Raw genomic sequence first — 14,658 nt, 5'->3', positions numbered from 1 at the left:
AAAAGCTCTTTAAAGATGTAGACATATACACTCATGCCACGTATCGCCACTATTCTATTTTGCAAAGTAATAAAAAGATACCTTTGTATATGTCTTGTCCATCTGCAAAAAATAAATATTTCTATTTTCGAAGCGGTAAATGTTTGCTCCCGAATTGACCATAATAATATCTAACTGCTTCGATCCTGAACAAAGACTGCATAAATTAGCTTTTCTGCATTCAAAGTAATTTAATGCCTCTCAAAGGTTTTGGGAAAACCTTGCTCTAGGGTAAAGCTCCGGGACTTCCCCAAAGACGAAAGAATACATAATACTAGGGCAAAATATATACATTCCACCTGCATAAGAAAATTGGGCTACTGACACAGTCAGAGGCCAGTCCGCTCGACTTAATTGCAATGGCGGAAACCGAAAGTGGTTCTTATTAAAACCGAGAGTTAAATAAACAAGCGCCGTATTACGTTAAAGTACTGATCAAGAATAATAATGTCATTTGCTGAAAACATGCCTGTAGATATTGATCAAACATCCTTATTCCTGCAAACTTCAGACCAACAAACAGCAAAAATAGCAGTTTTGAGCCGGAATCCTTGTGTACTCTACAAGATCACAGATAATCCAACGGTAGTTTGCCCCTTTTTGTTGTTAAGAAAAAAAAAATCAGTTTCCAAAAAACTAAAAAGCGGAGTAATTTAAGAATACTCTCTATATAAAGATAGGAGGAGGAAGTTTCAAAGCGTAATCTAGTTTCAGTAGCGATGCATTTGCCCACTCACACGCAATTCCCTGGTCTTCATACCTGAACCCAGGTTTCACGCCTATGTGCCACATTTAAAAAATAAAACAAGGTGACAAGTTTGCGACAGATATGTGTACCAACGAAATCTGGACTATGCTGGTCGAGAAACCCTTTGAGACACCGATTGCAAAAGCGCGAGATATTTTTCTCCTTTTTTCTTAAATCTTCATTACCATGATTCAGCAAGTCGCGGAGACTATATGCAATAACTGGTTTAAATAACTAATTAATGCCGAACCAACCATCGTGTGATATTGTCCGCGAGCTGAGCATCCTACAGCATGCTAAAGCTTATCGTTCCTCCTTTCGATGTCTTCAAAGGAGGCGGATGATGTGTCCACCCGTGAGAAGCTTCAACGCAGGATTCACGAGTTAGAACTGGAGCGAAATCGGATTTTAGTGGAAAAGCAGGTTTTGGAGGAGAACGCGCGTGCGGAGCACCGCCTTGCTGATAAGTTGATAACACAGACCCTTCGACGGCGCAGGACTCGCTATTCCTCGCTCAGACACTACTCTGGTAGACGCGATAGACGTACGGGAAGGTAAGCAAATTTGACTTCGGTATAAATGCTTGCCAAAAATGATTGGGCAAAAAGCGTTTTTTGGAAATATTTCGTTTATAAGTCATGAAGGCAGTGAAGATTAACTTATCCTGTCCAGCTGTTTCAAAGATTTAGAAAAAGTGGCATCAGAGGAGATGCTATTGTTACTTCGAGAAGCGTCCAAGTTCCGTCTTGGTTCGGACACCTCCTGTAGAACTTAAATGGTCCACTTGTAAAAGAAAATTTTTGCTGTTCCAACGGAGTGTATGTAATGCTATTTGTATCGACGACGCTTTGAATTACCAAAATTATCCCTAAGTATTTTTACACCGAATGTTATTTTGATTTATTAAGAGAGAAACAATAATTGTCAGCTAATGATATGCTACTTAAATGCTGAAGTACATTTAAGTAGCATGTAATCGATATTAATTGACCTGAATATGTTAGCTAGTGAATTGGTGGTGGTTCTCCCCTGGCCACGAAACGTGGGAAATTTTCAATTTTTGGTGGATTTAAGTAGCACAGAGTCTTTCTATGCGTCGGAGACTTCAACCGAACGCCATGCGAAGCGACGAAAGGGCCACAGAAAAAAGGCCTCAAAACCCACTCCAAAGGCTACAGAAGATGGCTCTTCAGAAAATGAGGAAATCAATGTAGTGCCGATTGGTGATCTGCAGCCATACAAGCCTACTATCCGTCCAAAAGTGTCTCTCCTTGTAGGAGATTGTAAGTTGATAAATTTTATTATATACATTTTGAAAATTGTCTTACTTCAGTTGCATCCAGATGTCGGCGTCCTAATTACCTTTTGTGCTTTTTGGTTGCAAAGCTTACGCGGACAAGATGAACACGAGGGAGCTTCACAGCACAAAGGTTTTTGGTGTTCCTTCAGTGACAAGTTTGATGTTACAGAAGGCTCGACTGAATCTTCAAGCAGTTGAAAGAGACCTTCAGGCGCATACTGCAACTCCTGATATCAATTCATCTGATTACTTGGAGTATTTGAAGAAAAAGTATTTGACATAAGAGACCGGCTTTATTACACAACGTTCGGATCATCTGACCGTGAATGCTTTCTGTATTGTGATTTCATGTTTCCAATGTTTGTTGAGGAAATAAGACTGCATTACTTGTTGATCCTGCTTGCATGCTCCTGAGATGGGGATCTTCCAACAGAGAGGGCTGCCGCAATCCCTTCAAGTGAGGGCTTGACATCTCATTTGTTGTTCGTCAACTTTATCAAAACTCTTTGCGGTCCCCCTGTTGCCTTATATGATTTAGTTTGGCACTTTTTTCGCATAACTTTGGATTTTCTTTCTGTTACTTTAAAGCATCTGCAAACATGAATCCACGGATAAAACGAATGTCAGTCAGACATAAATTTGGCTGGTAAAAGAATTACAAATTGACTTAATTGCCCAAAAAATTGAATTTCGTCGGAAGTTATGGAAAATAATGTGGTGGTAGACACCCTCATCTCCTGGCACGCACGAACAACCAGTGGTGTGTACTCCAACGAGGTGGGATCAGATGAACATAATCGACAAGGTATATGTTCCAGGCAGATGATCTCGCCGTGCAACCTAATCGACTCCCTCCCTTTACTACCGTGACATCGTAGCGAACTACACCACCGGATCCTCAGCGCGCCTTGTTCAACAACCGCAAGTGATTGCAACTTCACAATAAAGCAGCAACGCACCTCAAACAATTGCTAGTGTCTGCTTACTACCTCAAGGGTGATTCACTAAATCCCTTCATCGAGGATGCCAAATGCATCTACTGCGTCAGGGTAGAGTGATAGAGCGGCATCCAACTAAGCTAACAATGGCGCTTAGACAACAGAGGCAAAATCTGGTACAACTTTGCCGTCCAGAAAAGCCCTACAGCTTGAATGGCAATTGTCACCACAACCCTTTCAAATAATGTATCAGGACCGGATCTATGCTACTAGTCTTTCGTACATAGTGTGAACCACTGGTGAGGCTACTCACAAATTCGTACCCTATGACATTCAGGAGCAATATAAGCGTTGCATGTGGCAAATCTGCAGCATGCAGATGCGATTAATTCATGCTAAGCCATTTTCCAAATGCGTTGATTAGACTGCTTTCTGGGGCGTATAACTACTTGCTATTATAGATGCATTGTTGCCCAGCGGTGTTATGCCATATGGATTAAATAAGCGAAATTTTATTCAGATACATACATATGTGCGTTTCTGCGATTACTTTTATTGAGAAAAACATGTGAAAATATAAACAGAAAGCGTTGACACCGGAAATCAAAGAGTAGGAGCTGGTAGCTTGCCCAACTCAATATCTCTGTGGGATGTGAAAGACAACTTGGCTTTCTCGTTGATTGAGCAGATGTGCTGAGCCAAAGGGAAAAACACAAAAGTCTTCACAACTTTGCACAATGTAAGCGTCAGAGTATGGGGCAGAGTGACCTTAATTCGACAAGTCTTTTCTACACCTTGGCGTGTCGTGCTACGGAAAATCACCAAAGGATTACATGCAATAATTCTCAACGGATATTTTTGTGGTTTCGCTCTAAACTTCTAATCAAATCGCCAAAATACTACCACATTTTAACAATAAACGAGCTCTTTCGAATTCACGAAATATTGTAATGTCACAGCGATCACTAAAGTTATTTTCGTCCAATGATGGAATCCTTCCCACGGCTTTTCTTAAAACAGATAAGCCCTGTTCACCCACAGTCATGATTCTTCAGTAGTCTTACAAAACTTTTCATTGTTCATTATTTGCAAAGGTTTCCACAAAATTGTAAAGACAGACTTCTGCCCCTTGCCATTTGGCTACGCCCAATATCTAAAGGCTCGTTTGCTTTAAACATTAATTCAAACAATCTATTTTATGTACTTCCACGAGCAAACAAAGCATTTTCAGTGCCATTACGCTTGTAACGTAAAATAAACATACACGTGGTCCAAGATCTAGCAAAACATCAATAGGATATGAGGATACGCTAGTCTACTTTCCCGATTGCTTATACGTTTGAATTTCTAAAACTCATCATGGGTATTTACCAAACACTGCATTTTATATGACCAAAAATTTTTTGATACAAAATAACACTCACTGATAAATCCCGGAAACATTCGTTGTAGTCGATCGCATAGCCCACAATAAACTGGTCAGGGATTTCAAAACCCAGAACTAAATAAGAATACAGATGGTAGCAAAAATTCGTAGTTGACTGTCAAAGGCCAACTAGAAAAAGGCATTTACAGTGCACATAAATTCGTAGTTACTAAACTGATTAAAGAGAAATAAATACAACCTGACGAGTTAAACATTGCAGCAGATGAAACACTATAAAATATTATTAAACATACAGTCAGGTCGATATCCAATATTGAGTTTGGTGTGTTTTAATAATAAACTGAAAGCGAAACTAAAAGTTAGGAAGGACTGCCAAGACAATGAATATCGTACTAAAAACGTGAAATGTGACCGCTCACCAGCAAGTCATAACAGATTTGGCGCCCGCCTCAGTTAAATAATCAGACAGTTTAACCATAGTTTTCCCCGTATCACAAATATCATCAACAATAAGAATATTCTAGCAGAAATGTAAACAAGGAAACATACGTCAAACAAATACCTTGTCTTTGATTGGCATAGCATTATCAATAGACCTGATACCTACAGTGCCAGAAACGGTATCCTAGATGATGAGACGTTATTAAAAATTCAAGTACTGTGTAACTCTTAACACGAATAAACTCAACAGCTATACACAACTGAGCACTTCTCGACCAAATTATTCTTTGCAATTCGTCGATCAAGTCGGAAAAAAATTTGAATCCACCTTTCAGAACACACATTATGGATAGATTGGTTATTCCAAGGTGCTCATAAGACTCAACAATATGTGCAGCCAATCGCTGAAGTCTAAAAATATTTATTACAGCACTTAACAAACCTATCTTTAATCATTCCGTTCGACACAAGAACCTTGTCCAAATATGGGACATAGCGCTCAGGAATGCAAAATGCAGTCGTTGGAAATCCACTAAAACCGTTGGCCAACTTTTAGGGCAATCAATGAAAAATTATCTCACGTTCACAGGTTCCGAATCTCGAATATCCGATCCTGGCACCACGCTTGGAGGAATCATCGTATCGACCTACAAAACTAGTGAGCGACTGATTCTGCTGACTTATATAAACAAAAACAAACCATTATTTTGCAACTACAGGTCCCTTACCACCACATAATATAACTTAATTTGTACAAAAATGTGATTTATTTAGCTCTGCTAACAGATATATCAGTTGTTTAGGGTTTAATTACCTGCAATGTAACCACGTTTTATAAATAAGATTGGAAATTCATTTCATCGGCAATATAACTGGCAAGCTGCCTTACCACTGCCATCACAATATGTTAGAGATTGAAATTTGACTTCTAAGGGCAAAAAGGTGGTGCCATATTGGTAAAATTGACAGGAATCCATCGGACCCAACAAGTTTGGGGTATGGCTGTTTCTGCTATTTTTCCTTGTGTTTGGAGAGTAGTGTGCTTTTTTCTCAAAAATAAGAATGGATGTAAAGTAGCTGCTTGACTATATGTTTTGTCTTTAGAAGAGCGCGAAAGTCTGCCTCCGTGGTTTTATCAACCCCACGGCTACTGACGGTAAATCTATGTAGCGTCCCGAGACTCCCTGAAGACGAAAGAAGACACAATACTCGTGCAGAATATATATATTTAGCACGGAGAAGGTGTCTGAGCTATTGGCATGGCCCAAAAGGCCAGCCCACCCAGCGGGGTACAAGGGGGCTAATTCAAAGTACAAAAGTGGTGCCTCACTAGAACCGAGGGATAAACCACTATCGTATTACATCTACAGCCCTGTGATTCGCTGACAGGCTCCTCAGCTCAATGAAGTCACTATCATTGGGATTTGTAGTTTGTTATGCAGCCTGTCAGGCAAAAGCTGCGTCATTATCACTACTAGTCAGTTCTTTGCTCGATTTATTCAGTTCTTTTTTCTTATGCACCTATTCTTAAGTGCCACTAACTCCTCAGCCCTTTCCCGGCCATCTTTATGCTAATTTTAAGATGAACTCCGAAAATATATTTATAAAAGGAGTTGATTGCAGCGGAACATTTTCTGATTCCTTAATCACAATCTTGCACTAGACTAGACTGAATGGCGTTCAAAGCAACAATAACTAAATAGAACAAGGTCACAAAATAAACTTGGTGCTACCTACAATTCGCACAAAGTTATGTTTTTCGGTGTATTAAGCTATTTTTGATCTTTGGCAGATGTTTTTTCAAAGAACAGTTGACGCTAATCATGCTTGTTGAAGTGCGGCAACAAGCCAGTGAATGTCTATAGGATGGTCTGCAAAGAGAAGGAAATCGTGGATTCGTTGGAATCAGCACCATCGCACGAATGAAAATCCCTCTTTAAATTTATCTACGGAGTAATTCGCTTAATTATGGTCTAAAATAATTTAGCAAAATACTCCCATTTTCCTCTATTTTAATGTACGACCACTTTTTGATGTCGTGCTAATCAAGACCGACCCTGACACGTCAGTCTCGACTTATTATTTTATTATTCGTAACAGTAAATGATCTTGTTAGACAATACGAGAAGTCTTCGAATTGTCTACATCGACGGATTCTGATCAGTGCCTTCTGCTACCGCTTACTGCACATTCTACCTTCTCCTGCCTTACAACACTTTGTACACGTTTTAAAGGAAGGCAGATTCTGTAGCTTTGGGACCGAGTGGAATGCAGTTCGAAAAGCAGACAAGCTTGACTCGCAGCCATTAGGTTCAGCAGACATGCTGTGGGCGGACAAGTGGGGAGATGGGCAGGTGGACAAGTGAGTAAACTAGTGCAAATTCATCTTTGCTTTGTGATAAACATAGATGAACCAACTCATAAATATGGCAGGTTTCTGCGAGTTACAATGAGCCAGTGCAATGAGATGAGAGAATGCACGTAAGCTATTTGAGTCTGTTGATAGATTCCACATTGTTGTGGTAATTTTAAACAACTGCAAAGTTATAGTAGAGTACGACATCATGGGTACTAATGTAATCATTTTATTGTTTGTTCGACTCTTCGTTTTAGTTACGCGGGCAATCTGGGCTCCGCCTTTGTACCTCCTCTGGGCGGTATGGTCTCTTTTGACTTTAGGAAAGACTCTGTATCTAGTTTTGCAACCAATCTTCGAAGAGTAATACAATATTTGTAGCTACGTTATCTTAGACTTTGTAGCGCTTTTAATGGTTACCCAAATTCTTTTACCCCACAAGTGGAATTAGAGAAATTCACCTTCATCTTAAGGAGATTCAACATGTTTTCATACCTGGCACCAATGTAACTTTACTTTTCTTTTAATCATTGCTTAATAGAACCAGTTTAAGAGTAATGAGCTTACCTTGAGGTAGTGTTAAAGGCAATCGTCGATTGTGCGTCACAACCCTACCTTCCATGTTTCGTAGGAAAGGGAGGGAGTTCTTCATGTAAACATATATGGATTTGCTGAACTGTACAATAATGGGCCGGATTTGTAGCAAATTTCGTCAAAGTTGGTGGATATACAAAAGTGGACCGCTAGTCCGCCGCTATGGCCATGAAGAGCATTACCCATTCTTTTCGGTATTAAGTTTAAGAAATGTATAGTACTTTTTCGGACTAAAAAGATGTTATGAGGTTTCTTAAAGGATAGCTATTTGAGAATATGAGGATGTGTACCACGTGTTCAATGCTCGAGTCGTGGGTTAAGCCTTATTTTAATGAATTCCTTTAATTTTCACAAAGACGACCACCTACCTTGTATGTTCGGTAGATTGTATTGTCCCAATGCTGCTCTGAAGACGAGAGGAGGCATGGTACTTGGGCAGAATATGTATTGCCAGGGTAGAGAAGGGCTGGTGGCTACTGGCATGGCCCGAAGGCCATAGCGCCCAGTGGAGGTACAATGGCGATGCCCAAAGTGCCCGCGTGATCAAAATGAAGAGCTGAACAACCAAACAATCTATTACAGTGTATTAAGGAGTCTTTTTCTTTTTTTCCACGCTTGGATGGATGGTAATAACGTTGACACCGGTCACATAAACTGACCTACTTTTCTTGTGCAAAGTCTTAGGGGCAATGTGGTAGGCCATACGTGAGCTCTTAAGGTGGATTTTACGAACAAGTAAATACTTCAGATCATTCAAAAATGTGGAGACTTTTAATTTGGTATTCGTTCAGGTCTATGAGCATTCAATCAGTAAACGAAAACTAACTTATTATGAATGCCGACTAACTCACGAACAAACCGGCGAAGAAATGGAGCAAGAGACGATTTTTTGTGTGCCAACGGTACAGGCAACAGAATCATTTGCTAACATTTGCAAGTTCAGAAGGTCATCGGACTCGGGAGGCCACGAAATCCATGACGAAGCGTGGTTCCAGAACACCCCAGACATGGTGACTAGCCTTAGTATATTTGAGCCTTCCAGGTGCTATCGTGATAAATGTAGCAGCTAGCGGTTCATGTAAAATTAAAATTCCAAGTTTAACTTAAAAGCTCTATAACTGATTTGGGTTTGTTTAACGCAACTTCTATTAAATAGATACCATTCTTGTTCAAATTTGCGTTGGTAGCGTAAAATTGGGGGCCTATTCACCTTCAAGTTGCGCCACTTTGGCTTTTTGACACGTAACTGGCCAGAGGATTCTTGATAAATGCCCTGTTGAAGTGTCTCGGAAGAACATCAAGCATCACAGTCTAGAGGTTTAGTAATTCACTACAGTGAGGATGTTCACACCCTGGACAAGACTCACCGCCTTCATTGTTTTACATCCAAATAGCCTGTTTGCGGTACGATTTATTGTTACCGATGGCCTAAGCTGAGTAAGAACAAATGTCACTTATATGTGACACTGGTAGTAAACATGGTAAAAAACAATAAAATTAAAAGCAATTCCACCCGAATCGTGTATTTTTAACCCACTCAGAAAATTGCTAAAGGAATGATTTAATGAATATTTGTTAAGACTGCTGAATAAGTTGGATATTACGGAGTTGCCCTTGGTTGCAAAGTGGTCTCTCGATGGCGACGGATTCTAATAAGTGGTGTTTTCTCCCTGTCCACAAGGAACCTATCAGTAACAATCGGTATAAAACCTTTTGAGCCACTCAACTGTGACGAAGGGGGATTTGTTCCCAATTTTCGTCACTTAATGTTACATATGATTTAGTCTTCACGCTAGTGGTTCGAGGCCCAGTACATAGCCCCTTCAAGCGTCATACACCTTGTGAAGCCATCGGAGACAGGTCAAGCACTACGTCATTCACTTGGGATATCACAAGCCGGCGTCTTTCTCTTGAATCAAATGCAGAGGATTGACTCACAATGATTCCCCTATTAATAACCTTAATGACCTTGATGTGTTAGGTAGAGTCTGTGCAAATGGAGGTACCTGGACGACACAGAGTGCTCCCAAGTAGCTAGCCACAAAGGCTGTGGTGTAACTTATAGGGGTTACAAACTCCCTCTCTCCAACCATCCCTGGTTGCTGACTAAGACAACAACTCTTACAGATTTTACAAGGGAGACGAAATGGCCGCAATTAAGTGAATGCCGGGAAGCCGACATTTTGGCAAAAATTTATTAAACCCTAATCCAACACTTTAATCCTATCTTTTTTTTTGCTTCAGCCCCGAAATCATCGAACCACAGCATCTTCTGTAGCCAAAACCCCTGCTCAAGGTTCGCACTTATGTTGGAAAAACAGCGCCTTTTCCTTTTTATGAGTCTTTAAGTTTCCTTTACGCTGAATTATTAAGTAATTAGCTATTAAATGACAACTTCGCTGTCTACTTCATGTTGAAGTCTTAAAAACCTCGCCATTTTTCCCATTCCGGATTCGAGGCTCATCGCTTTCATTATGTACTCCTTTAAATCAAGTATCCCATGAAAACGAGGATGGCTTGTTTCCTTTAGCAATTTCGGCTTTGTCTTTAGTCGAACCGGCTTTTCGTGAGTCGAATACCCACGGGCCTGGTACCCCTGCTCTTTGGCGCAACGGGCATTGCCGTTCAGGGGTACGTGTGATTACGAACATGGAGGTGCTCGCTGCCAGCTAGTGAAATTTCAACCAGAAGCCTTAAGGACGTCTGACCCTCCAGGGTAAAGATCTGTAGTGTCTCATTTGGAGTACGGGGCGCGTTCCACCAGGTCACCAAGATTTCCGACTCTCGCCGTTTAATGACTTCTCAAATGACCTCGCGGAAGTATAAAGCGCATCCCCAAGAGGTTTGGCTAATCAGGAGAGAAGTAACGAGAGTGTAGATTCCGACCGCTTTTAGAATGTTAAGAATAAGGCTCAAAAAGAGGGACTTCAAATTCCCAAATCAGAAACTTCTAAAAACTTGAAACAATACCTTTTTCTGGGGTCGTAAAGATTCTTCTCAGTTTTCAGTCTTCAGTCAGAGCGATTTAGCAATAACTTTTAGAGGTCAGTCACTGAGCCATCGGAGGTAAGGAATTAGTGCCAGAGTGAATATCAACCGTATGTTAAATAAAGGCATCTCTGTATACTCGTGAACTTTCCACAACTACCCACTTTCCTGATAAATAATACGAACACACACTAGATAACCTTACCTGAGAGAAGAAGAGTAATTTTTGCACAGAGGAGGATGTTAACCTCGAGGTTGGTCAACTACCTGGCCGCATCTGAATCTAACATTGAAAGCTCAAACTAGAACTCCTAAAAGACGTCAGTGTTATGGAAGTGCCTAACAAATGGACTTCTGAAAACCCCATGCATCGTCTTAAAGTAGTGACGTTTAACAATTCTTAAAAAGTGATTATTTTCATGATCAGGCGAATAACGAAAGTGCCCGCAGTCGCTAGAGTACTGTCAAGCGGGATGCATGGACAACTTATCCCTTATTCAGAAACTACTCGATGGAGGTTCACTGCCCGTTGATCTAGCACTTTCCTGACTGTAGGCTACGCGAACTGGCAACCGAGAAAAAAGGAGGCCACGCATTGTGAAATCATCCCAGGCTGATACTACCCAGTAAGATCCAAGGACTTCAGCTGCGTCTCAAGATTCCTCAGCTTGACAAAACAGATTGGCAAAAAGTGGCCAAAAAATTCCATGGACAAATCACCACTACCATTAGCAGTCGAAAAACCCATTACCCTTTACGATGCACTTTTTTCAATTTGTCAAACGCTATCAGCTAACTGCCCGGTGGAAAATTGTCCAGAAAGCCTTTGAAAACATTCCATGGTAGTGAATGGAATAGAATATCACACTAAAAATCTCACAAATTGCAACCTAAATTAATACATAAAAATCGTTCCCAACAGGAAGGAAACAACTCCAGCGGGCCTGATATAGTTCTCGAATGTCGAAGGAAAATTGTGATTTTAAGGATACCACCGAAAATAAGCAGATAATTGCATCAATTTATTAAAAACACAAATTCACGTTATACTTAGGACGTCAGAGTGCCACTTCCAATAAAAGTAAGGAAAAAGAGGCGGGTGTAGTAGTCATGTAGAAGGCTTGGATTCCTCTGCTGCATGATTAACAGCCCCTTCGGACACTGCAAAATATTCTAATCCAACTTTGTTGAGAACGCATATGTGCTAAAGGAAGGGGTAAACTTGTTATATGAGGTAGCTAAAATGAATGCACCAGGTAGCGGGAAAATAGCTTACATGGAGGTCTCTAAAATATTCGTTATAATCCAGAGCGTAGCCAACAACAAAATCGTCTGGGATTTCAAAACCGGCAACTAAAACAGGATTATTTGACTATAGCAGACTTTTAAACGCAGAAAAAAATGGATGAGCATTACACTTACAGCAAGGTCGGTATCCAGAACTACGGGGGGTTCTCTTAACCAGGAGACTAAAGAACATAAAAACATGTAAAAGTAAACTCGATGGAATTGCAGAAGAAAAATTGCAACTAGGAAGTTACCAGACATCAGTGACTGATTTGGCATGAAGAGTACTCAAGTACTTGTTGAGTCTGCACATAGTTTTTCCAGAGTCAACAATATCTTCCACAATCAAAATATCCTAGAGAGAATGGTCTGAAAAGTTGCAAATGAACTGACTTTGCCCTTGTAAATTGAAGGGTCATCAACACCAGTCAAGGTAATGGAATCGGTAGAAGAAGTATTCTAGTAATCAAGATGACAGGAAACCCAATCAACTACCAAATAACTACGAATTCGTACGAAATCGGTTGAAATGGGGATGAGAGTGCCGCGAGCACGAATTGTCCGCTCCATGGCATCAATAAGATCAACGCAGAATTTAAAACCACCCTTCAGGACACAGATTGCAATGATGTGCTGGACCTTTTGCTTCTCATAGTGCTCAACAATCTCCGAAGCAACCTTCTCAATTCGATCCTTAATCAGGCCATTTGGAATCATAAGTCTTTCCAGGTAATCACGATATTTGGGGGAAACGCAAAAGTGTGAAATCTCATAGGCTTGATAGTTGTCAGGAATCACTACCACAGAGGTAGGCTTATTCATCGGTTGGGATTCAATTTTGGTAGCCGTGGGAAAGATATGCAACTACAAAATAAGAATAAAATTAGTGTAACTGTGTTTCTTTTGTTAACTAAAGTTAACACATTTAGCGACGATATAATTGAACAACTTCAGCGTTTTATCCACGATAACGACAAATGACAAGTCGATGTAGGAGGGACCTCACCAAGGACAAGCAAAGCAAGGCAAGGCACAGCAAGTGGCAAGCCAGCCGGGAAAGCGACCTTAAACATTGTATGAGTAATCAGCATCATTTAACTAGCAAAAATTTGAAAAAGGTCGGTATTTCTCCAACTGTCCTAAATGCATTTCCATTATAAGTGTTAAAAAGAACGCAGAATTTATTGCAATCAAACTTGCATACGCAGAAATATTATTGAGGCAAAATATGCTCAGTGAAGGATGGTGTTTAGAATTCTTGTGACAATAAGAAGACCTAACCAACTAATTATCAAGACAACCCTTAAAAAATACTTAAAAAACCGCATACACCTATAAGCTATAATAAGGTGTCTGAGCCCAGAAAAACATGGATCCAAACTCCATCTTCAAAATGGTCCTCATGATTAGTCTTAGCTGGGCGAACGATTAAAAAAGGGTAAATATAACAGATTTTGTGATAAGTAGCTGCCTGTGAGAAGTATTAAGCATGCGCGAGTAAGGCAACTTGATAATTTGCTTAACAAGGGAATAACAAAATCTTTTAAGCGTTCAAGTTGGCTCGGAAACGCAACCAATCTACTACCCCATTGGTCTCTCATCATTTCTCTCCGTTAAAAATAAGGCCTTGCATGCATTAATATGGCTCACCACAACTTCAAGAATACTTGTGGCACTACCTATTACTTGCTTATTACACCATTTTAATTTAACAACTACCGAAGGATTATTTTGCCCAATGCCTTTGCAAGAAGGGCTTTGAAAATAAACTTGCGATGCTCATGATGCTTAAATTTACCATCTAGAGAAGAAGCGGGCCGTCGACTTAAAGCCCATGATTGGGGATTGGTCGGCATCCCCGAATCAGAGGCGGGTTCAGCAATTCGGACTTTCCAGACCTGCATCAATCCCCAATTCTGCTAACCAGCAGATATGTACCAGTTTAATGTGTTTCTTTGTACCACAGGTATGTAGACTAGAAAAGAGGAGCTAAATGGGGATCGTCCTACATAATTGTTAACTTTTCCCTATATTACAGACATGACGCTGTGTAGCATAAAAATAACAAAATCTATGCCATTTTTAGTTTGTTTAAATGGAGGCTTTTATTAAACATTAAAATAAATTCTTTTTCTGACTGGTGTTGTTTGTCTGGTCAAATGCATTTGAATTCAACCAATAATACTTCAGATTTGTACACAAAGGTTTAAACCGCACATTGCGCTGTCAAAGAGGCGCGTGGTTTGGCTCCTCTATTCTGTGCACTGTTTTGCCGCGTTCATTGCTAGACGTCTCCGACGCGTTTTAACCCTGCATGGTTTTTGTCGGTCATACAGCTTTTAGTTAGGCGTTTATTCCCTCTTTTGGGGTACCGCCACTCATGTGTGATTCATTATCTTTCTATTTGTGACCTCGTATTTAAATTACCCGCTATTGCTTGCTCTAGCATTGGCCAATCGGATTTAAGTCACATTACTCAATGGCGTGGCTTCAGGCGGCTTAGTTGCTTTTCGAAGCTTGGAATCGGCTTCAATGCAAATCGGTATCTTGGTCTATTCAGCGTTGGTTTTTAGGCACCTT

General features: G+C 40.3%; 3 protein-coding genes across 3 annotated transcripts; 1 reads left to right on the top strand and 2 right to left on the bottom strand. All coding sequences in view use genetic code 11, as the record gives it.

Moving 5' to 3' along the window:
* Positions 1 to 1,108: 1,108 nt before the first annotated feature.
* Positions 1,109 to 2,370, top strand: EGR_06017 (hypothetical protein; the record flags this gene model as incomplete). Its single annotated transcript, XM_024495266.1, has 3 exons — positions 1,109 to 1,341; positions 1,865 to 2,070; positions 2,174 to 2,370. The coding sequence occupies 3 exons, from the start codon at positions 1,109 to 1,111 to the stop codon at positions 2,368 to 2,370; spliced, it is 636 nt and encodes a 211-aa protein (XP_024350350.1).
* A 1,258-nt stretch (positions 2,371 to 3,628) lies between these two features.
* Positions 3,629 to 5,491, bottom strand: EGR_06016 (Hypoxanthine-guanine phosphoribosyltransferase; the record flags this gene model as incomplete). The annotated part of the gene is made up of 8 exons (XM_024495265.1): positions 3,629 to 3,718; positions 4,450 to 4,526; positions 4,706 to 4,752; positions 4,832 to 4,932; positions 4,975 to 5,037; positions 5,072 to 5,264; positions 5,296 to 5,402; positions 5,435 to 5,491. The coding sequence occupies 8 exons, from the start codon at positions 5,489 to 5,491 to the stop codon at positions 3,629 to 3,631; spliced, it is 735 nt and encodes a 244-aa protein (XP_024350349.1).
* A 6,408-nt stretch (positions 5,492 to 11,899) lies between these two features.
* Positions 11,900 to 13,982, bottom strand: EGR_06015 (Hypoxanthine-guanine phosphoribosyltransferase; the record flags this gene model as incomplete). Its single annotated transcript, XM_024495264.1, has 7 exons — positions 11,900 to 11,995; positions 12,068 to 12,144; positions 12,214 to 12,260; positions 12,333 to 12,433; positions 12,472 to 12,537; positions 12,595 to 12,875; positions 13,877 to 13,982. 7 exons carry the CDS (start codon positions 13,980 to 13,982, stop codon positions 11,900 to 11,902), a joined length of 774 nt encoding a protein of 257 aa, XP_024350348.1.
* Positions 13,983 to 14,658: the final 676 nt, after the last annotated feature.

This window comes from Echinococcus granulosus, assembly GCF_000524195.1.
Source record: "Echinococcus granulosus chromosome Unknown EG_S00049, whole genome shotgun sequence".
Lineage (NCBI taxonomy): Eukaryota > Metazoa > Platyhelminthes > Cestoda > Cyclophyllidea > Taeniidae > Echinococcus > Echinococcus granulosus.
This window is presented reverse-complemented; position numbering and strand designations above follow the sequence as displayed.